At 31.3% G+C, this 25,970-nt stretch overlaps 1 protein-coding gene across 7 annotated transcripts in view; it reads right to left on the minus strand.

The window, feature by feature from the left end:
• The window catches only part of LOC142325415 (BSD domain-containing protein 1-like), an 82,746-nt gene that overhangs the window by 43,350 nt on the left and 13,426 nt on the right, over positions 1-25,970 (minus strand). For all 7 annotated transcript variants that reach the window (XR_012756542.1, XR_012756538.1, XR_012756539.1 and 4 more), the window contains exon 2: positions 16,336-16,408. Coding sequence is in view for 2 of the 7 variants with exons in the window: in XM_075367168.1 (XP_075223283.1) it covers positions 16,336-16,408 (73 nt within the window). In the remaining 5 variants the exon portion in view is untranslated. The remainder of the gene's footprint in view (positions 1-16,335; positions 16,409-25,970) is intronic.

The following is a 25,970-nucleotide window of genomic DNA, read 5'->3' on the forward strand; positions in this document are numbered from 1 at the left end:
ATGCAGCTTATATGATTTTGTTTTGGTGACTTAGTACTGCATGTAATGGAGTAAACAATATGTCATGCTGGCTAGAAAAAATGTCAACTATATCAGTCAAGTTCGAGGAGATCTAGTGCAGCTACTTTTTAATTAGAGGTGCAGCTACTTTTCCTACCAATTTGCGATTTTATTCTTCTCTGTAAAGTAAGTGTATATACTAAATTAATGTGTATAAAGTGTTTAAAGTTTTGTAATATCTGTTTGTGAGTGTACTGCAGTGAACTTTTTAATAAAAATTCCATGCAGTTGCATTAACCATCCACACAGTATCTGCTACATTTGTTGTGGGGTAACATTAAAGTCAAATAAGAAATATAATTCCATTGATAAAAAAAATCATGTGAACTATATTTTGGATGTAAAGTAGGTGATCAGAACAGATCCTGGGCTACTCATATTTGCTACAATTCATGTTAAAGCTGTAGTGAAGTTAGTTTAATGGATCTTGTCACATGACATTTGCAATTCTAATGGTTTGGAGATAAGCAAAAGATCACTTCACAGACTGTTATTTTTGTATAATGAAAATAACAGTTAAGACTAGACATACAGTTAAATAGCCTGATTTCCCTCTGTTATAAGACCAGTGCCTCATAGTTCACGGTTTCCAATTCTAGTACCACTAAAACCATGGAAATACTGAACCACACTTAATTAATTAGTCAGGATTAAATGATCTCGTTTGTATGAATAAATGATCTAAATTTATCCAAGAATCAAGCAGAAATTCACTAATGAAAAGACGGAATCTTTTGCAACACAATATTAAAATAAGTGCTTTCTGTGGCAGGCTGTGTGAATTTGAATGTTTCTTCTTCCAGTAAAAGGACTAAGTTTACTGTAATGAGATGGAATCTTTACTAGCTTTGGGGCATATGCACCAAAGCTAGTCTTTTTATAGACTCCTCAAAGCGTAGTTTGAAAGCAGACCTTCTTCATTTTTGAAAATATCCCATCAATACCTTTAGCTCATGAAGCTCACATGAAGGAATAATATGAAAATATGAAACTTGTGTTACATATGATTCAGTATGACAAACATTTGTGGCATTTTTATGGTGACCTATAAGTGATAATATTGTTACTTGGTTTACAATTTGGGTATACTAAATTTTGTCTTTATAGGACATGGGCAGAATCATTATGTTAAAAAAGAGTACATCACAAAATTCAAAACAAAAAGATTTTAGGCACGTTGAAATTGCACAATATTGATAAACTACTACCACAATACATTTTTCTTACAAAAAAAAAAAAATGTAATTACAAAAAAAATTATGCCTAACAGAAAGAAACTATTTACATATTTGAAGTCAGCATCAAAAATTCTCTAAGATTCAGCTATTAAGATTAAAAAATAAAATTCTGTTGTCCAGTGTTATTGTCAAAACAGATCATTCCATTTTGATTGAATCCAGCTTCAGCAGTGAAAATTATTTTGACGAGTAAAGTGGGTTAATTGTCAGTTTTTGTTTTTGCAAAATTATCTTATAAAATGCTTATTTTGGCAGGTAGTCAAATTCATTAATCGCTTGCATTCTGAACATTATACAGACAACAGTTATTGGCTTTGCAGAATTCTCCAGTCACATGACCAACTTGTTCACATTACAAACTTCTTTGTACTGGCCTCTGAATTTCCTTAATATGTTCCAACACAAATTCTTCCAACTCCAGTGTTCTTGGGCTTTGTTTTCCTTGATGTTGAGAACTAGAAGAAAATTTCTGATTTCTTTAATTTTTCATACAGATGGTGCACTTCAGCTGGTTTGTAGATGCCAGTACGTACATAAGATTTTTGAATATCACTTCCAGTGTGAGAATAAACTTCCATTTAAAAAACAGAATATTATTTTTATAAAACAAAAATTATTTTTTTAATTAAAATTATTTGTTTTAAAACTACAGCAACTGTATTGCTGTTGTTTCTAAACTTAATTTAGCTTAATCATCAATTTAATATTATCATTAACTATTAATCTTCACTATTTAGTTAGTACTTTTATAAGTAGTGATAAAATCTAGCTGACAATTACATCATCAATTTTTTTGCAATTACTAGGTTGTTTGTTGACAGATCTTAAAATAATAAGGTGACATATTGTTAAGAATGGAAAACTAATATTTCAGCAAATAAAATGTATTTTGATAAAACTAGTGATTACAGAGATTTAAAAAGATTACAAAATTGATATGATTACAATTCTTAAATTTGGAATATGTTTACACAGTAACTTTTTGTTTATTGGAGAAAACTGGTGTACCAAATATTATAATGATTTCTCAGTCTGATCTTGAGACACAGATTTTTTAAAAGAAAATAGAAAATGTTGGACAAAAGGAAAATCATCATTTTCTAATCAAAAACAAAAAAAAAATGTATTACTGTCTATTTTACTGACAGTGATTTAAGTCAGTATAAAAATAAAAAGAATTTTGCTAATTTGCGCTGTCACAAAAAAGACTTTGATCTTGAAGCCAAATGGCACTTCTTTTGATCATCTAATGGGAAATACACCTGTGATAGTGTGGGAGGAACAACAAAATGAGAGGTGATAAAGGCAAGTCTGCAAAGGCCATTAAACAGTCAGATACTAAACGATGTTGAAATGCATTCACTTTGTAATCACAAGCTGAAAAACAAAAAGTATTTTTTGATTAAACCAGATGAGATAGCTAAGATTTCAGAAACTCTAAACAACTGTTTTGACTGCTGTGAAAGAGTTGTTTGTACTAGAAAGTACCACAAGTATGTTTCTGTGTCAGAAGGCATTGTAAGATGTTACTTTACTTCAGACTCCAAGGACTATGAAGACTACCCTGTGTCAAGTATTGTACCCCCTTCACTTAAGGAAAAATACTCTATTGCTTGTGTGTATGACGATCAGGGGTGGATAGGAGAAGTGGTAGATTAGCTTTGAAAATGACGATTTGCATGTTCATTTTTTCCACCCAGCTGGACCACGTACATCATTTCAAAAGTCTCAACAAGACAAAGTGTTGGTACTGATCTGCAAAGTCCTGAGAAAGCTGACATCACTTGAAATAACTACAGTAACAGGTCATTCTTACACAATTTCAAGAAAATTATCAGAAGAGATATCACAGCTGCTGGTTAACCACACCAAACAATAAACTTTCACTGCTACAAAAACAGGCTATTTCATTGAAGATTAATTAAAATTTTGCTACAATTTATTATTTTTTTCTTCGATAGTGTTTAAAAAATAAACCAATATAAAAATAAAAACGAATTCTTGGAAAAAGATGTAGGCTAATCATGGAAATCTCAGTTTGGGTAAATTTTACAAGCATTTTTGAATCAAAATTATATAAGGTTACTGGTATTGGTTAATTAAATTACGACCTATCATTAATAATTAAAAAAAAAAAAAAAACAATTTTAAAAATATTGAAAACATCAACAACATAGGGGCTAGATATAAAAAATACATAAAAAATGTCAAGTGTAAAGAAGATAAGAAACCTCCTTGGAGCACTTATTTAGTAAGTCAAAATGGTAATGATTTAACAGGTTTCTCATGATTTTTGAGAGGTTGTAGCTTTTTTATTAGTAAAATACACAAGAAACTTTTTTATTTGCCATAAAGATTTACAAAAGTACTACAAGTTGTGCAAATTTGAGATTTTTATCACCAGCCCCGTTATAAATATTATTATTGATATTTGAAGCCAAAATTTGAGTTTTAAAAAAAAAATTAGTTTTCAAAAATTCATAAAAATTTAGTGGTAAGTATATAACAATTAATATTATTTATGGTAAAACTACTAACATATACTTACACATAAAAAAATAATTCAAACTGTGTATGTCATCCCTGCCTCTTGAAAAAATGACCATAAGTGAAACTTCACAGGTTTTCATGTTAACTTTACCAGTAATTTTCTCAAAGAAAGAAGAGAGATAGGTAAATAAACCACTGGACCAATCTTTTACCTTTAGAAAATATGATTAAATTGCTTTTTGTTTCATCCTTCCAGGACTAACAGTTTTTTAGTTTGAGTTTTTCCGTAAATGTATCCGTATTCCGTAAAACAATCACAAAAATAGGTGTGAACACCATAACAAAAATGGCGGGTCATAGGTAAACTGGTTAAATAAAAAATCTAAAAAAAAATTGTTTTATGGTCCTGAAACATGTAGGAAACAAGTGTTCAACATGTAGGAAACAACAATTCCAATTTTTTTTTGAATTGGTCAAGCAACCAGCTTATGTTTTTTTTGGGGACACTTCGACTGGATTGACCCTATATATTTTTCTTCTTTTTTTTAGATAAACGGCTTGCTTAATAAAATAAGTTAATGGGAGTTTTTTTGTACCTATATTTTCTACATCAATAGGCCTTCAAACCACTATAAAAAATGGCTCTTTCTTATATTGGTTTGAAAAAAAAAATTAATTATAACTTTGAACAAAAAAGATTAATAATTTTCAAATGAATTTTTTTGTTGAAAATACAGTTCGTCAACCTTGATAGCTAAGGTACTAGGAGGGAAAAGTTTAAAATAGTATTTAAAATAACACAATGTTTTATAAGAAAAATTATTTTCTAGCATTTAAAAACAACTTGAACAAACACAGTGTCTTTATTTTAAATAAATTGAAATATGAATTTAAAAATGGTTTCATGCTTTCCCTTAACAAGCGCTCATACTCAACAAAAAAGTAGCATATTGAAAACTAGAAAGCTATCATCATATTGATAAGAAGATAAGATTTATGAAATATAATAGGATTTAGTAAAGTGTAAATAAATATGATGAAGACAGCTAACTAAAATTAAGAAAAGACTGTAATATGTCCATGTTCTTTAAAAGAATTTAAGGGTTTATTAAATATAACACTTCAAGAATTTTTTTTTTCTTCATAAGAATTAGAATATCCTTTACAAAATGGAAAATAGGAGTGGTCCTACAGTTTGAGATGCTGAAATGATCTTGGCCTAATCGACTTCATAAATTCTAACTAAATCTGTCACTATGTTTGAAAATACGTTTCTTATTATTGTAAAGAGTGAATTTATATAATCACAGTGTTAATTTCTATACTCTTTCAGATCTCTGAGAAAACCATCTAGACAAAAATGTGGAATCTCAAGCATTGAAATCTAGGCCATTATGAAATTCTTGTTCTTCCAGAAGAGAACTCAAGATGAAATACGTAACTCTGTGATGGAAATACTTAGTGATGAATTCCCATATTATAGTCAGTAGTTAAGAATACACTTTTTTTCATAAATGAGTAAATATATCCAACTTTTGGTCTAAAAATTCTTAGATAAAATTTGCAGCAAGATATATGAGGCCTTCAATAGTGTCTATTCAAAATTGTTGATCATACACAAATGTGATTTTGGGAAATCTGAGAATGTAGGCTAAAATGCTGAGAAACTAGACTTGTTGAATTTAATTAATGAACAGCAAGCAGAAGCTGTTGGTGATAAAATATTTGATACAGATAAGAACTGAAATCAAGTGAACACTTCAAGTTAACTTGTAGCATTTTCAGCAATCTAGAGATTTTTTATGTGAAATGACTAGTCACTTTTGATGGTTACATAGATAGGGATATCAAGTTAATTGCTTATATAATAATCAGTAGTCATTTAAATAAATATATTACTTAATAAAGATTGATTTTTGAATAAAAAATGAAATTAAAATTGAAAAAACTGAATTTAGGGGGTATCTTAACAAATGTATTTTCCAGATACATATGGTAAGAATTATCTTAGAGTTTTCTGATTTATATATTACATTTATAATTGTATTTATTCTTTCAATAAATATATAAGGTCACAATTTATTAAAGACTGTATGCAATGTGGATTGATCTGTAGTTCTTTTTGTTGATTTAAATATTTTATACCAACTATTTATTTAATGATATTAATTTATTAAATTTGAATGTAATATATATTAGGAAAATCAGAGAATGTAGACTAAAACCTGAGCAAGCAGAAGCTGTTGGTGATGAACTAGTTAACAGAATGAACTAGGCAACAACAAAACACACACACACACACACACACACACACACACACACACACACACACACACACACACACACACACACACACACACACACACACACACACACACACACACACACACACACACACACACACACACACACACACACACACACACACACACACACACACACACACACACACACACACACACACACACACACACACACACACACACACACACACACACTTGCTTTCAATTAGCTTGCTAGTAAATACTAAGCGCATAATTTTTTATTTAAAAGTTTATGTAGGGAAAATAAAATTTTCCTTTTGTTCATTTTTTCAATCACTTATGAATATTATCATCCATTGTTGCTTATACAATTTTAAAATGTCACAATTAAAAGCAAGTTAGGCAGAAGTAGAATCATTAAGGACCAAACTAGAGAGGTAATAATCAATGTATTTAGTTATTTTAAGGATAATGAGCATATACTTTCTCTGAATACTGTAAAAAAAATCAGCAACTGCAACTGGGGTTAGTACAAGCACAGTTTGGAGGATTTATCATGAATCTAAAATGTTATGCCGACTGGCATTTTCCACACCAAATATTAATAAAACAAGGAGAAAAACCAAATCGGTAATGAACAAATCTGATGCAAATACTGTTAGACGAATTATTAATAACTTTCACATAACTGAAAAGAGAAAACTTGTAGTAAATCTGTTTACAATAAGGTTATTAAAGACTTAAGTTCTGTTGGAAGTAAAATGTCATTTCGCCATCTCATATAGAATTTGGTTTCAAATGGAGGAAAACTCATAATAATAGATACATTCTTCTTCAAAAACAGGATATAAGAATTAATTTTTTAAAAAGTGCACTACACTGTTGGAAAGAGAGTCAAATATTGTGTTATCTAGATGAGACATATCCATAGCAATTAGAACCAGGCTTTACAACCGGTAAAGCTTGGACAGATGGAAGTAAAGAAGGCTACTCTGCACCAATTTCTAAAGGAAATGGTCTAAAGAATAGTTAATGATAGTGGTGGAGAAGCAAGTTTTGTTTCGAACTGTTTGTTAACATTTAAGTCAGGCTTGATGTCAATGAACTATCATGATGATAAGAACTTTTTTAACTTTAAAAAAAAGTTGAAGAAATGTTAATCCCCAACTTGCCAGATGAATCCACTATCATTCTTGACAATGCGCCGTATCACAATGCAATTGCCAACCCCTTTCCCAATTCGAATACCCGTAAGAATGAAATGCAAATTTTTAGGATGTTATTTACGGGACAGACCTTTTTATTTCTTATGGTTTTTGACCTAAAAGATCGAATAAAAATGGATCCCAGAACGACATGTGCAGTAGTTTTGAGAAATCTGGGGTGAAAACCAATAAATTGGGGTAAAAACAAAAACGGTTTTTTATGTAATAACTTTGTTAAATGAGTAATAAACACATAAAACTTAAAAACAAAACTTGTGGAGAATTTAATCCTGAACAAAATGGTATAGGATACCATTGTTGAATAAAACAAATAAAAGTTGGAAAAATTGAAATTTTATTTAGAAACAGTATATTACTACATTTTGTCAGAAAAGTACTTATTTAATGTAAACAAAAACCAAATTCATTTCTGCTGAAGTGAAAAATTTGTAAAAATAAAATTTACTGTAAAAAAAATTTTAAAAACTGAAAATTACATCACAATTGTAAAATAAAATTTATTTTAATAATGATTTTCTTATAAAAGACAAAAATACAATAAATGTTTTGAAAAATTATTATTTTAAAGTTGACAAAATAATAACAGCCGATCAACAATGAGCAGTACTGTATTAGCGTTCAAAACATTCTGTAAGGCGTGTTAAGTACGCGAGGTGCTACCCAAAAGTTCAGGAAATTTGAATTTCGCGCACGAACCATTGTTGGTATGACCTGCTGCTGCCGCTGGATGTGGCTAACAGTAATCTTTGTGAATCAGTGTTCCAACGAATCAATGTGACGGTGAGAGGCTGGCATTGTTGATTTTCCTGCGGTTGTGTAACGTTGTGTTTTACTGCTTCGGCGAAGTTCTAAATGGCAGATTTTAAAGAGCAACATAAACGATTCAAAGATGGACGAACGACAGTCGATGACGATGAGCGTTCAGGAAGACCATCAACAAGCACAACACCGGAAAACATCGCGAAAGTGCGAGAGGCTATTGTTGCAGATCGTAGACAAACAATCCATGATGTTTGCGCAATCGTACAAATGTCATATGGGTCTATGCAACGCATCTTGTCGGACAACTTGAACATGAGACGCATTGCTGCAAAATTCGTACCGAGACTGTTGAACAGCGACCAGAAACAAAATCGCGTAGCTGTCTGTAGTGAATTGAAAAATTCAGCAAGAGATGACCCTAACTTCATCTCCAACATCATAACCGGTGATGAGACATGGGTGTACGGGTATAACCCTGAATCGTACAATCGCGCAATCGTACAAATGTCATATGGGTCTATGCAACGCATCTTGTCGGACAACTTGAACATGAGACGCATTGCTGCAAAATTCGTACCGAGACTGTTGAACAGCGACCAGAAACAAAATCGCGTAGCTGTCTGTAGTGAATTGAAAAATTCAGCAAGAGATGACCCTAACTTCATCTCCAACATCATAACCGGTGATGAGACATGGGTGTACGGGTATAACCCTGAAATTAAGCAGCAGTCGTCGCAGTGGAAGTCGCCAAGTTCACCGCGGCCAAAAAAAGCACGCAAAGTTCACAGCAACGTGAAGACTATGATGATTGTTTGTTTTCGACATCAAAGGCATTATCCATAACGAATTTGTTCCTCTTGGTCAAACTGTCAATGGAATGTTCTATTGTGAAGTTTTTAAGTGGCTACGTGAAAGCATTAGGCGCGAACGTTGTGGTGTAACAACAGCTGGGTTCTGCACCATGACAACGCGCCCGCGCACACATCGCTAGCCGTTCGGAATGTCTTGGCTTCCAAAAAGATGGTAGTGATTCCCCACCAACCCTATTCGCCTGACCTTGCCCCGTGCGACTTTTTTCTCTTTCTGAAAATAAAATTTCAATTGAAAGGCCGTAGTTTTAACACAATTGAGGAGATTCGGGAAGAAACGCAGAACACTGTAAGTGTTTCGAACACTTACACCAGCAGACTTCCAGGGATGAGTGGAATCATGGGAAAAACGATGGGATCACTGTATCAATGCCCAAGGGGATTACTTTGAAGGAGACAGTGGAAATTATAAGCTATGGTAAGCTATTTTATTTTGATGGTAAAATTCCCCGAACTTTTGGGTAGCATCTCGTATTTCGGATACTATGAACTGTGTTGCAGTTAGCGAAGGTTTTCTGTGAATTTTAGTTTGAACAGGATTGGTTTGTCATTGAAGTAATGCCGTACTTATTTACAACTGAGGAATACACTATGGTATTCATTTCAAGTGTGTAATGCTACAGTTGCTGCAATAGAATATTAAATAGGTTTTCCAAATCTCAGGATTCCAGATCCTACAACAGTTAGTACGACTTTTCGCAATCTTCAGGAAACAGGTTCATTACCTAATATTCACACCAGATACTAACGATCTGTCCAACACGACAATGTTACTGATGACATTATTATCGATACAGTTCAGTGCAGTCCAGGTGTTAGTGCATGATGTCTTTATGTGATCAGAGTTTCGCATTTGATGGTTTGGAGAACGCTTAAACAAAACGAGTTTTATCCTTATCATGAACAGCTAGTTCGGCATCTACACCTAGGAGATGGTCTGCTTCACTTGGAGTTTTGCAACTGATGGAATACAAATCGACAACTTTACAAGTATGTTTTATTTACAGATGAGGTGAATTTCACTCGAGATGGCATCAAAAACTTATGCAATGAGCATATATGGACAGAAGTAATACTCAGGAAATGGTAGAAGGCAATTTTCAACACCAATTCAGCATCAATGTATGGTGTGACCTACTTCACAATCAGCTGTCTGCTTAAATGCTGAGGTTTACTTACAGTTTCTTCAAGAATTGCCACAACTGCTTGAAGATTTTCCTCTAGAGTTAAGATGTAAAGTATATTTCCAGCACGATGGCACACCTCCCCGTTTTTCTTGTGCCATTTCCACTCACTTAAATAATTTCCCTGAAAAATGGGTCGATTGTGAAGGTCAACATTCCTGGCCACCAGATCACCTGATCTAACGACTTTACATTTTTGCGTCTGGGGATGGATGAATAATATCGCATTTTTTTCTTTTTTTTTTTGTCTTCAGTCATTTGACTGGTTTGATGCAGCTCTCCAAGATTCCCTATCTAGTGCTAGTCGTTTCATTTCAGTATACCCTCTACACCCTACATCCCTAACAATTTGTTTTACATACTCCAAAAGTGGCCTGCCTACACAATTTTTCCCTTCTACCTGTCCTTCCAAAATTAAAGCGACTATTCCAGGATGCCTTAGTATGTGGCCTATAAGTCTGTCTCTTCTTTTAACTATATTTTTCCAACTTTCACTATTTTTGAAGTCTGATGGAAATTCCCCTTTTTCATAAATATTACACACCAGTTTGTATAATCTATCAATCGCCTCCTCCCCTGCACTGCGCAGTAATTCTACAGGTATTCCGTCTATTCCAGGAGCCTTTCTGCCATTTAAATCTTTTAATGCTCTCTTAAATTCAGATCTCAGTATTGTTTCTCCCATTTCATCCTCCTCAACTTCCTCTTCTTCCTCTATAAAACCATTTTCTAATTCATTTCCTCCGTATAACTCTTCAATATATTCCACCCATCTATCGACTTTACCTTTCGTATTATATATAGGTGTACAATCTTTGTTTAACACATTATTACATTTTAATTTATGTACCCCAAAATTTTCCTTAACTTTCCTGTATGCTCCGTCTATTTTACCAATGTTCATTTCTCTTTCCACTTCTGAACACTTTTCTTTAATCCACTCTTCTTTCGCCAGTTTGCACTTCCTGTTTATAGCATTTCTTAATTGCCGATAGTTCCTTTTACTTTCTTCATCACTAGCATTCTTATATTTTCTACGTTCATCCATCAGCTGCAATATATCGTCTGAAACCCAAGGTTTTCTACCAGTTCTCTTTATTCCGCCTAAGTTTGCTTCTGCTGATTTAAGAATTTCCTTTTTAACATTCTCCCATTCTTCTTCTACATTTTCTATCTTATCTTTTTTACTCAGACCTCTTGCGATGTCCTCCTCAAAAATCTTCTTTACCTCCTCTTCCTCAAGCTTCTCTAAATTCCACCGATTCATCTGACACCTTTTCTTCAGGTTTTTAAACCCCAATCTACATTTCATTATCACCAAATTATGGTCGCTATCAATGTCTGCTCCAGGGTAAGTTTTGCAGTCCACGAGTTGATTTCTAAATCTTTGCTTAACCATGATATAATCTATCTGATACCTTGCAGTATCGCCTGGCTTTTTCCAAGTGTATATTCTTCTATTATGATTTTTAAATTGGGTGTTGGCAATTACTAAATTATACTTCGTGCAAAACTCTATAAGTCGGTCCCCTCTTTCATTCCTTTTGCCCAGCCCGTATTCACCCACTATATTTCCTTCCTTGCCTTTTCCAATGCTTGCATTCCAATCTCCAACTATTATTAAATTTTCATCTCCTTTTACGTGTTTAATTGCTTCATCAATCTCTTCGTATACACATTCTACCTCATCATCATCATGGGCGCTTGTAGGCATATAGACGTTAACAATCGTTGTCGGTTTAGGTTTTGAATTTATCCTTATTACAATGACTCTATCGCTATGCGTCTTGAAATACTCCACTCTCCTCCCTATTTTCTTGTTCATCACGAAACCTACTCCTGCCTGCCCGTTATTTGACGCTGAGTTAATTACTCTAAAGTTACCCGACCAAAACTCGCCTTCCTCTTCCCACCGAACCTCACTAATTCCTACTATATCCACGTTTACCCTATCCATTTCCCTTTTTAAATTCTCTGGCCTACCAACCTTTTTTAAGCTTCTAACATTCCACGCTCCGACTCGTAGAATGTTATTTTTTACTTTACTGGTGACCCCTTCCTTAGTAGTCCCCACCTGGAGATCCGAACGGGGGACTATTTTACCTCCGGAATATTTTACCAAGGAAGGCGCCTCCATTATTGCTTTTGAAAATGCAGAGCCACATTTTCTTGGAAAAAAAAAACAGCTGTAGTTTTCCATTGCTTTCAGCTGCGCAGTACTCAGAGGACTGAGTGATGTTGATATGGCCGTTTAAGTCATTGTGATTTACGCCCCTAACAACTACTGAAAGAGCTGCTGCCCTCTTTCAGGAATCATTCCTTAGTCTGGCTCTCAACAGATACCTCTCCGATATGGTTGCACCTTCGGTCCAGCTACTCTGTATCCCTGAGCACTCAAGCCCCCTCACCAACGGCAAGGTCTCATGATTCATAGAGGAGGTAATAATATCGCATACAAAATAAAAATACATTCTTGAGAGGAATTAATTGTCTGTATTATGAATACTGCTGAGAAACTTACGTACAGCCCTGAACAAAAAGGGCTACAAAAGCAGTACAGAAGCATGCCAAGAAATGTGTTGAAAATGGCATTTTAAACATTTATTTTAAACTTGTATGTATAATGCATTTTGGTCTAGTGTACTGCTTCTAAAAAAATTAGAATTTTTTTTAACTTCTCTTTGTTTAATTCAACTTATCTTACATAGTTTAGTTCAGAATTAAATTTTTGACAAGTTTTGTTTAAAAGTTTAATGTGCTTATTACTTATTTAACAAAGTTATGTATACCAAACATAAAAAACAGGGGTTCTACTCCAATTTAATGGTTTTCACCTCAATTTCTCAAAAACTACTGCAGGTACAATACTGGGACCCATTTTATTCGATTTTTCAGATCAAAAACCATAAGAAATCACTCTTCTGACCCTTAATTAACATCCTAAAAATTTTAGTATGACCTCATTTCATCAGGGTTGCTGGAATCTGAGTGAAATCTTTCACCAGTCGTAATTTGAAATGAAGTATTCTAGGGCATATGTTTATATGAACTTTTTCCATTAATTTCAAGAGTAGAATAAGTTATGAAAGTCCTGGGAGAACTATGTGATACATTTTGTGTGCGTGCGTGTATGTAAAGTAACCACAAAAATAATTGTAATAAATTTGAAGATCATAATTCAATAAATATGAACATGTAATCTAAGTTTATTATATTCAAATATATTCATAATTTTAAATTTAATTATTGAAAATTCTTCAAGTTATTAAAAAATTTTACTAAAAAAAAAAAATCAGATATTAAACATTTTTTAAAAATGTTTATAAATAATTTAGCAAACTCAATAACCCAATGAGTGATACACAGTACATGATATGTTAAAAATCATAAAGATTATTTAATATTCAGAAAGCTTGTTTAGTCATTTCCTGTCTAAAGAATTCTGCAATCTCAAATCATACAGTTATCTTCTTCCTTTTATTTCATAATAAATATTGTATTTATTCTTTCAATAAATATAAGGTCACAATTTATTAAAAGCTGTAAGACAATATGGGTTGACTGTAGTTGTTTCTTTTTGTTAATTTTAAACATTTTATACGATTTATATATATTTATTTAAATGAATTATAACTTGGAAATTACTGAATGTAGTCTTAGATCAGAAGGTGTCAACATTTATATTCTACAAGCAAAAAATTGGACTAAGGCCTGAAAAAGTAAATGCATGCATATGTATAAGTACATATATGAATAATTGTGTATATATGTGTGTGCGTGTGTGTGTTTAGTTGTAGAAACATATTTCTTGAGGTCGATGACACTCATTTATGTATGTGTATGAATATGCATTAAACAATATCTGTTACTATTATATCACCATCGTGCAATACCTAATGTTATCATAAGCTAGATATTTTATGTAATCATACTTTAACTTATTTTTACACAGGCCTAATTTTTTCTCATTTGATAAAATATATAAAATTATCAACAAAATAAGTTATTTTTAATTTGTAAAATGTTTAAAATACTTCTGAAAATGTTATTAGACATAAAAAATAAATACCATGATATAATACATCATGTAAAATACATATGTTTTTAATGTAGATTTATCTTCATTATTGTCTACTGGTGATACTATTTGGGTCAAAATGTGTATATAGTGGTACATTTCTGTTTGTTATTGGCTTGGACTGTTTTCTATCTCTGAGCTTATTCCAATAACTGTTTACCATGGCTCTTTCTTTATTTATATTAAAAATCTCTAAATAAATAAATATAAAAATAACAATGAAATATTTAAAACACTAACCATTTTTAAAGCTGAGTAACTAACTAAATTATAACAAGTTTATTTTACAAAACTTACCATAAAATAGACTAACATTTAAAATGACACACACACAAACACGCTCAAAATCCTCCTCTTTCTTTCTGTGTATGTTTAAAAAAAACATTTTTTACCTCAGTATGTAATTATAAAAGTTTTCTGTGACTGTATGCTGTATGTTAAGATAAAATCAAGGATTAAACTAATTTAATCAACAAAAGGATTGTGTAACGCCATGAAAAATTTTTTTTAAATAGAAAAAAGTATTCATAAGAAGATATTTCTTTTCTCATGACGTTTTTTTTTATTCCAGTGTAATAATGTTAATTCATGAAAATTATAATAGTTCATGCTTCTCTTTACAATATCACACAAACTGTAATTTTCAATACTATTATATATGAAGCTGATAGTTGTTTTAATACTAATTCATTACTTAGATTAACTATTTTCACTAAACAGATAACAGCACTAGATTTTTGTTGGTTATCCACTGCTATCAAAAACAATTACACAGTTCCAAAAAACAGAAATAATATAAATCATCAAAAAACATGAACGTAGAAAAATCTTATACAAGAATCTAAAATCTAGTGCCTTTTCAATAATTAATATAATGTAACTTAACTTAATCAAATGAAAAAAGGAGCTGATTGTTCAAAACAGAATACATTACAATAAACTTAACTGAAACACAAATGTATAACTAAAATAACATAGAACAAGTTGATTAATCATGGGTTCTTTCAATGTGTTCGAAAATGCAATTACAATTTATGTGGACATACATCCCACGTCACCTTTCTCTTCAATTTGATGTGTACCATCTTTCCAACATTTGAAGATTATTATCATCATTCATGTAACCTTCCAAAAAATATGATTTATCCTAATCCATATACATACATACATGTATACTGTAATTTCTTTCCAACTTGAGTACAAAATAAGGATTCCCCTTGGTCCAGAAAACCACATTTCCGGCTGATGAACTGTAATAATTTTTACATTCATCAGAAAACAACACTGCAACTAGAAATTGTATTAGGAAAGCATATCAGACAGTAATATGCTGTTCCATGTTTCCACCTAATAATTTATTCATAAAAAAAGAAATTAATATTCCATTCAATGGAACGTTTCATATGTCAACCAACTTTTATAAGCATTTCTTAAATTTATTTAATATGATCATTCATTGTTGTCTGTGGTATATTAAGTTAGCCATTTGTTTACAAATAAATTTAAATGGAGATTGCTCAATTGAATCAGTTATGGTGACATGATACTTGCATATGTGTCATCTTTTTCAACTGTGCAACCTGTCTTTCACACTGCTGAAAGAAAATGCATGTTCTTTTCCAATCAGGTATCACAACAAAGTATGTCCTTGTTAAAATGTTCACAAAATACATTCATTATTTGTGGCGTTGTTTGCTCTGTGCATCAGTTTTCAAGCACCTAAACACATGTCGCCAACTGGTTTTCAACACTAACTATATCCCATGGCTTTGCTATAGAATGAGCGAGTGACCTTGAAAGGAGGTATACCAGGTGCAGCAAAGGAATTACTTTTTAGTAACTGAACATCTTATTGACTTTCAAAACAGTAGCAACATATTAACTGCAGGTATGGACTGCTTGGATGCACTAACAATTTCAATTTCAGAAGACTGAAACTTTTTTATCAAAACTACTAAACATAGATAATACATTGAAATACAGTAAAAAATAAAGGACTTTAGATTATAATATCACCAAATTCTACCTGAACTTAAGAACGTAAGGAAATGTTGGAAAAGTAGCTAAAAACCATGACCTCAGGGACCATTAAATGTTTAAAGATGACATACAGCTTGAGTCATCTAAAAATACATAATACAACTGCATAAAAATCATACAATACCTTTGTTTTAGCTGTATTCATCCAAGAATTCCACCAACTATTTCCCCCATTGCTTGCAACAGAAGTTTCCTCCCTGAAAGAAATAAAATAAAATTATAAAAATTAAATAAGTTTAACACTGCTGTTCTTATAGAACACCTGTATTAACATTTATAATTAAATAAAAAATGTAGGGTAATGGAAAAATAATAAAGGTAAATGTATCAAAGGAAATTATAGGATGTATTTAGATTCAAGGTAAAAAGAAATAAATGACAGAAAAAACCTGTTATTACAAAATGCACACAGGATATGAATCCATTAATTATTATAACAAAATTACACTTCAACATTTATAATTAAACAAGTATTAAATATACTGTCATAACAATAAGGAAACTGACAATCGTGGATCACAAGAGCAAAATGGAATTTATAAACACATAACTAGTCATATACATATTAGTAAATAAAAAAATCTCAAACATTGTAAATGGAATATACAGATTCTTAATACTTCTAAAACTCAGATCTTTTACAAAACCAACAAATTCAATTACTTCAACTAAATTAAAGCCTATACCTTACATACCTGTTTAAAAATTGAAATGTTCCAGTTTCAAGTAATTTAAACAATACAATAAAAGAAATAAAAATATAGGTGATAAAGGTTTTTTAATGTACCATATATGTTGTTATAACGCTAATTAAAAAAATAATTTTTTATTTACAAAACACATAAATATTATCAGCCAAAAAACAAAACAATGGAGACATATTTTATTACCAGCAATATTATCCCTGTTTTTAGGGGTTACTGTAGGCAAGTGTTTATAAGATAATAAATAATAATAAGTCAAGGCCGTTCATCAATTTTTCATTGTCATATACTATATTATACATGGAATTGTTTTGTAGAATGCTTCATCATGTTCTAATCTACACAGAATTTTTAAAATTCTGATAAATACCATTAAAACTTTGTTGTACACAAAAGTGATTATTCATGTAGGCAAGTTTCTGTAATTTGAGTATATTTTGTTTTTACAGTTTCAATTTAGAAGATACATAAAAGTATTACAAATGTAAAATTTTTAGCCTTAAAAAATGAAGATATTCATTATTATAAAACAAGATTAAAGGCAGTATTCAAATTAACAACATAATTTAAAGTTATTTCAAAAAATTACACATGAAGGGTCCAACAATAACATTAAAACAAAAAATCTCACAGAAGAATAAAATTTGTAAAAATAAAAAGTCATTCTAAAATAACATTAAAGACATTTTTAATTAATAATCTGTTATATATAATTTACAAATTTCATCATAAAACTACGATTGCTGTGTTAGAAAAAAAGGTATTTGTTTTGGTGGTAATAACCATATAATTATCCTATTATTTTTGGTAGTAGTACTGCATGCTAGCAATCCTTTTTTTACTCTTCTATTATTGATTCTTTGAAGCTGCAAGGATTTTCTTAAAAAATGTTACTTTTAATGTAAAGGATTTTTTGAGGGTTTCGCTTAAATAACAATCATAATTTCCCCATGTTCTGATTAGTTTATTAAGAAAATGATAAAAAAAAATAATTGCTTAAAATAAGAATCTATAGCTAATAAAAAAGAGTTTATTTAAAACAATTTGTTATTTGTTTATTATAACATTACTGGAGATCAATTGAACAGATTTTTTTTATGATAAGAAAAAAATAGAAAAAAATTCCACATACTCTTCTGGAAATGATTTCCAGTGTGAGATGAATAAAAAGTCTTGCAGAACTTCTTACTACATCACTACTTGACCATGTATTAAAATATTAAAAAAATAAATGTGTTAAGATTTACTGATGATACTGTTCTTTTGGCAGGAACCAAAGATGAGTTATAAGAAATATCATATGCAACTGACTGGTTATTAGGGGAGAAATTTACTTTATAAATAAATAAGAGCAAAGCAAAAAGGAATTAAATGTTAACAAAGAGAACACAATATACAAGAAATGAGAAGATTTTGTCATTAAGTAGTAAGATTACCAAATTGAGGAAGTAAATGCAAAATCAAGGAAAATTTTTACACAAAACAAAGTCTGCTACTATTAAATAGCAACTAAGAATTAGAAATGAGTTTTTGAAATGTCTAGTCAAAAGTGGGTAATAGACAAAACAGAAAGGTAAAAGAATGGAGACTTTAGAAGGGTAGCATAACAAAAGGCTGTTGAAAACTGGTGATTCATAAAATTTAAAATGAAGAGTGTATGAAGAATAGGACAGGAGATAAATTTGTGGCAGAATCTCGCAACAAGAACTAGATTGGTGGGTCACGTATTAGGATATTCAGTTAATTTGATGACAGAGGGACACCTGGAGAGGGAAAAATTGGTAGAAAGACAGTAATGGTAAACATTTTAATATATAATGGTTAACTGAGCATATAGGATTTATAAATAGTTGGGGGCTAAGAGATTAATACATAACACAAAAGAATGGAAAATAGCATTAAACAAAACAAATGATTGATGGCAAAAATGAAATGAAAAATCTATTTTTAAAACTTTAATGTAATTTTTAATGAACGAACAGTTTGTTAATGAATTCAATATGTATGCATATGTATGTGAACACTTTTTGTCTCAGATTTTGATTTCAGATGAGTAGAGGATTACAAAATTACATGAATGGCTGCCAAAATAAAACTTTTATAATAATCATTACGCAATAACACTGTAAGCGATCAAGTTGGTCCAAACACACTAATGTAAGGTTTACTAAAATGCATAAAATATACAAATATCAATTTTGTAAATCAAGTGTAAGATGCCAAAAATTGGAAAAACTAACTTTTAATAACTGAAAAAAAAAACCCATAAAACCGCCAATACACAAGATAAATAAATTATAGTAACATATGTAGTATAAGTAGAAGTTAGAGATAACTTTGTTAGAAATTAATTAATTGAGAGAAAAGTAATCATAATAAGAATAATAATGTCATTCGGGAAAGTTTTTCATTGATAAAACTGGTTAAGAAATAAAATTACAAAAAAAAGAAAATCTTTATTTATGAAAATGGTTACTAATAATACCATTCTAATGTATGGCTTTAACCAATTTTACTTCTGAAAAACATTATTCATCATGGTACGTTGATTTTTTACTGTGCTGCATGTACATAAATGAAGATTGCAGAGAAACTATATGCATTTATATGGTGTAAGATATATGTCTTTTACAGATGTTCTATGCAATATAAATAAATGCTATAAAAATCATTAACTTCTAAAAAAATATATATATATATATATATATATATATACATTACCTAAAAATATAATCAATTTCAATAATAATAATAATAAGTAACAGATTTCAGTATATATTTATAGAAAATCTAACATAACATTTCAAAAATGTATTTCCATTATTAAATGTTTAAGATTTCCTTTTAAAAGTTTGCAACTCTTATGATTATTATGTTCTGTGTGAATAAAAAATGCATAAATATTCATTACATGAAATTGAGAAATTTTGTTTTTAACAAGAGGACTTTATTTATTTCCAACATAACACTTGATTTTTGGATCTTACAATACAGTAATTGAATTTTAATTCAATACTTAATTAATACATAATTTAATACTTAATTCAATACAGTAATTGAATTTTTCACTTATCTGAACAAGCACTGTTTTAATTAGTTCAAATTACTGAGAGAAGTCTATTGCAATTTGCAATATTTGAATGTAGAGTTTGTATTATAATTATGATATAAGGTTAGTTAAAAAAAAAAAATGGTAAGAAAAATCCTTTAAGTATTTTTATTTTATTTAAAGGTTTAATGAAGGGATTTAAAGGGAGAAACAAATGTTTTTCTGCTAACCTTTGCAGTAAATAAATACGAACATGTAAACTATTCACATTAATATCAATCCAGAAACTGACATTACATCCTATCCTAAAACTTATAATTATTATAAATAAGCGAATAGTACAAAAAGGAAGTCATCACATAATACATATTTAGCAAATGAACTTTACCACACAGACAACCAGTTTAGTTAGTTTCTGACTGATGAGTCTGATAAATAAATTGCAACAAAACATATGCAGACAATCAGATTTATTTTTACTGATTTGTGATCTTAAAATTAAAGTAAAAATTGAAATGAAAATCAGTTAGTTACAAATGCATAATTTATTTGAAAATTTATTTTTCTGGGTGCAAAACAGGGTGATTTATCAGCACCTGGATACAAAATTACTAAAGTAAATAAACAGATGTAGAAAACCTATGCGGTATGCAAAATACAACCAAAATAAAAAAAAAAAGTTAAAAATCTAACTAACCAATAATTGCCATTAGCCAAAAATATATTAGTTTTAATCAAATATTTAAATCCAGATGCATGGCCTTAAAAAATCATACATTACAAAACTTCAATACGTTGTTGCCTAAAATATTTGGATGTTAGCCCCTAGTTTAAAGTTCTGATGCAATACTGCATAACAGACACAGTCCAAAAGGATGTGGTGTACCATTTATTGGCAGTCACAGGGAACACAAACGGGTGCATCAGTCTGATTCATGAGATGTCCACGAGTAAGTTTAATGGGCCCTACTTGCAAACTGCAGATAATAACCTCCTCTTGACAGTTATTCCTGCATGAGGAACTCCATGGTGACACAGTGTTCTTAAATGGATGAAATTTATTGTTGAAGGTATAATTCCATTTACTTTGCCATTCTTCATGGACCACCCTCTTAAGAAAACAGAAAAGATAATCAGAAACAAGATTGGTGAAAGGAGGCTGGCCAACAGGCCTCTTTTCTTTTGCTGCTCTATCAGCGAGATCATTGCCAGAAATTTCTCTAATATGACTAGGAATTCAGCAGAAGCTTAAACTTATCTTTCACTGAGTCATTCCAGAAATAATAAGGTTGTACATCTAGAAATAACAGATTGGTGCCTGGAGTACGCCATTAATTGACTGCATGGCAGTCATGGAATCTTAAAGGACAAGTATGTGTTGTTGTGGCCTAATTATATTTAAGACTTTATTAATAGCATACAGCTCTGCAATAAGAACACTGGATGATGCTGCGAAGACCAAACATGAAAGTTCTACTGCCAATCACAAAAGCTCAATCCATAGGGTTATTGTGTTTAGAGTTGTCTGTATAAAGTAATCAAGATTCATGCTATTTAAAACATAAAATTTTTCTTGCAAGATAATCAGATTTGTGCAGTTTTTATGGTACTGGCAAAGACTAAAGCAGTAATTTATCAGAGAAGGTTGCCAATGTGGATAATAATGTTGAAAGTAAGAACTGGATATAATTGTATGTTTAGAGATAAGAAAAGATGCAGCCATAGTCTAAGTGGGAACAGACCAGAGCTTGGTAGAAGTGCAAAATGCACACACGATTAGCTCCCTAATTAGTGCTGGATAAGACTCTCAGCATGTTTAGCAATTTTCCTTCAGCTCCTTTAAATGTGTAACAGACGTTAATTGTTGGTCAAACCACAATCCAGTAATTTACATTACAACTACATCACAATGTAATATCCGGGAAGTGAGATAGAATACTGAGCCTGATATTACCATTTTCAGTGGAAGTGTCATGAGAATTATTCAAGGCATGCCTTAGCTTATCAAAAGAAAAAAGAATTCATTTTGCGAATATCTAATAACAAATGGCACAAATTCATTTGGCCAATATCTTCACTCAGACTGTGAGGATGTTTTTAGCCAGTGGAATCCACGTGGCTAATACAATTTCCTTTAGGAAAAGAGCCACATTTTCACGTCCTCTACCCCCAGTTTGATAGTAACACTCTTGCAGATGTAGCCGCAAAAAGATACGTCATCCTGGGAATGGAAGGGTGCTTCCTGCAGATATAGTTTAAAGGATTTTCTTACTTTAGTAGGATTTCGATATCCTCATGGTGAGAATGGAGACCCCAAACATTTTAATGAATAATATTTGTACCCATAAGAATTACTTTATCCCTGTTATATGTAAAACTCTGTGAGCAGATTATTTATCATATATTATTTGGTTTTTCTTATTAGTGACTAATAAGAAAAAGACTTTAAGGAAGTAAGACTTTAAGGAAGTGCTTTGTTTCTTCATGCATTTCATCCACCTCAACATCCTTGAAGAGACCTCTAGAAAGGATATTTTCTGTTCAATACAAATCCTTAATATGGCCCTTCCTTACAAATGGGACAATAAGGATTATAATATAGTTCTTCCTTATAAATGGGACATTCTCAAGATCTTGCTGAACGTAAAAACTTACAGTTAATACATTTTCAGCTTTAGTGTATGCACTATCATCATGTCCTGTATAGCTGCAATGCGCACTACCTTGCTCCTTTGTGCAAAAAATTTTGTTGTGACCAAAATGCTGACACTGAAAGCAGCGTCTCAGTTTAGGTATATGAGGTTGCACACAGATAAAGATAGCCAATTATTAATCTTCCAGAAATAGTTTGGAGTAGAAAAGGTTAGGATAAAGGAGGATGTTGGCACATAAACACAATTTCCTTCCTCAAGATCTTCTATACAGAAGTGACAGACTGCAGTGATAGTTACTCTCAGATATCTGATAATTCTACCCCAGACAAGTCACACCAAAAATTGCTCCTTTGATGGAATTTAGTGTATGGCTCCACTATCACTTCGCCCCTCCCTACGTACCTAAGGGCTATGAGCTTCTGGCTTTGTTCATCATTATTCACCTCAATCAAGAGGGTGCCACTCTTAAGCTTTTTAATTTATATCGATGAGCCACAAGCTGTTACTATGCATTTATTTGTTAAAAAGGAGAAACCTTAGAAAAGAATCTACCTTCTTCTTTACATTTCAATATAAGAAATCTTACATTTGATAATTTAGCACTCTGTTTACATTACTTGTCTCTGTCGCTTGACAAATCTTCGGCTGATGTAGATCGAAATCTTTTCTAACTTCCATTTTTGTTGGTTTGTTTAGGTGGACCAACAACCACTGAAAGACTCTTAATTGAGACTGACATTCCCACATGTACTGGCGATTTAACGAACCACTCCAGCAGAGTGTGCGTGCGTACTGGAGCTTGGGCCGCATACAAATGGGTTCACCCTGGTGCCCAGAGGACATCGTTTGAGACTCGCTATGTAGAGCCATCCACCCAATAGAATGATTGTTTCCACTTAGGGTTACAGTTCATTTTGTAATGTGTTTCAACAACACCGATTGTACGAGTAAGATGTTGTGTTGCTGTGTAAGAGTTTATGTTCTAATTTGTGTAGTGTATGTGTATGGTGCAGAAGGTTTAGCAGCTTGAGATGTAGTGAGAAGAAAAGCTGTGCAGGCTAGGGCCGTGGGGATCCCCAGTCTTAAAGAGTAAGACTCCCCATCGGGGATTCTTGAAGGCGAGTTAAATATATAATCAGTATTAATAATTTTCTGGAATGAAAACATAATTTTTTTTACACTGTCTCCTTTTAGCTCAATGAACTCATTACAGTGATATTCAAGCTTTTTTATTTCATCAGAAAAATTTACCTGTTGAAACCTCTAAAGTTTGCATTTTATATTTCATTGATTACTTCATTGTTTAATTCAAATCTCTTTCCAGCAAGCCATTTTTCGAGTTTTACGAAAGTATTAACAGAAAAAAGTTACATGAAACTAAATCTGGAGAGTATGGTGAATATGGAAGCAATTTTATGAGCAATTTATATAATTATGGTTATACAATTGCTAGTCTGTGAACTGGTTCACTGCCATGATGTTGAAATACTTTTCTGTCAGAACTGGTTGAATTTTACATGACTTCATCATTCAAATGATCTAATAATACTGAATATAATACTATTCTCTGATGGATTTTAGCTTTGGTGAGATAACTGATATTATGCCTTGTGTAAGAGATGCTATTTTTTTCATTTTTCATATCCCTTTTTCAATTGAGATGCAGATTTATAAAACATTCACATGCACCGTAACTCAATATCTTAAAAAAAAAAAAAAAAATGGATTTTTTCAGTCTTTTGATGTTTTTATCTCACATGATGTTCAGTGTATTGTTTGATACCATATTGTTATATGTATCAGAATTATGAAGTGTGGCAGAACAGTAATGAAACTGGCAATACTGGGAGGGATCTGGCAACAATGCAGGCCCTCCTTCACATAGCTTGTAAGTCAGCCACTCCCAGACGCTCAGTGAAAGTTTCAACTTGTGTGGTAACAATGTAACCTTAGAGAGCATGATAAGTGAAGTTATGTTTTTGTAGTGCATTACCATTGACTCATGTTGGGAATGATGCCTAGTAGTGTGTTCAATTAAAATAGTTTTACCCTTCATCAGATTTTGACTCTACATTTGGGCATGAGAAAGGTGTGTGCTAAAAAACCTTTCCACTGAACAGAAAGACAATCAGAAGAATGTGCGCCTTGACCTTCTCAATAGAATAGAAAATGACCCCCCTCTCCAGGTTTCTTCAGTTGTGATCATTGGTAATGAATGATGGATTTTCGAGAACGATCCAGAAACAAAACATCAAGATCAAGAGTGGTACACTAACACTTCTCGACCAAAGAAAGCTTGAATTATGAAATAAAAATCAATTTCATGCTGATTTGTTTTTTGACAGTAGCTGGATTGTTCGTATTGAATTTGTGTACTATAGACAAACAGTCAAACAAGTTTTTTTATAAAGAACTCCTTAAAAGGCTCAGAAAAAGTGTGCTTTGAGTCAAACTGGACATTTTGAACATTTGGATGCTCCATTATGACAACACCCTCATTACATGGCTATCTCCAACCAGTTTTAGACAAAAAAAAATATTGTAGTGGTTTCTTAGCCCTCTATTTGCCTGATCTTAGTCTGTGTGACTTTTTTTCCAGGATCAAAACGAGATCATTTTGTCACTGGAGCTGAGGTAATTTCAGATGAAGCCTTCCAGTGTTGTTACAAATAATGGAAATAATGCCTCTGCTGTGATACGTAGCAGTCCAAAGGAACTACTTTGAAGATGATAAGATTGATGTATAAAAATAGAATAAATTTTTGTATTACTTTTTTGCCACATCTAGTAAATGATTGATTTTAATGTTGTAAAGTTGTAATAATCTTTTCTTTAAATAAATCTTTAATTTTTTATTTAAATTAAACAGAAATTAAACTAGAAAATCCAAAAATAATACGATTATAAATTATAATTTTCAATTAATATTAAATAATCAGATGTTTCATCAAATCTATTACATACACATATATGTAATAATGCCTATTAAATTACATATACACATTTTTAAAAGTACATAAAATCTTATTTCACTAATAACCTCTGATTTTTTTCATTTTTTTTTTTTTATTGTTATTATTGAATTATTTATTGTAAAAATGTTTTTACAATCAGAGGTTAATAATTATTAATAAATCAATACATTTAAATTTAAAAAAAGGAGTCTGATTCGAACCTATGTGTTTTCCCTGTATAAGATCCAAATATTTCATTAATTAAAATTTTATTTGGCTATAACTCTCGAACCAATGAAAATAAGACATATCATAATCACTTATGATATGTTGTTGAAAAGCTCTCAATGAGGGCTTATTACTGTAGTTAAGAAAAGGTCCAAAATTCAAATCTTTTT

This window comes from Lycorma delicatula, chromosome 1, assembly GCF_047948215.1.
Source record: "Lycorma delicatula isolate Av1 chromosome 1, ASM4794821v1, whole genome shotgun sequence".
NCBI lineage: Eukaryota > Metazoa > Arthropoda > Insecta > Hemiptera > Fulgoridae > Lycorma > Lycorma delicatula.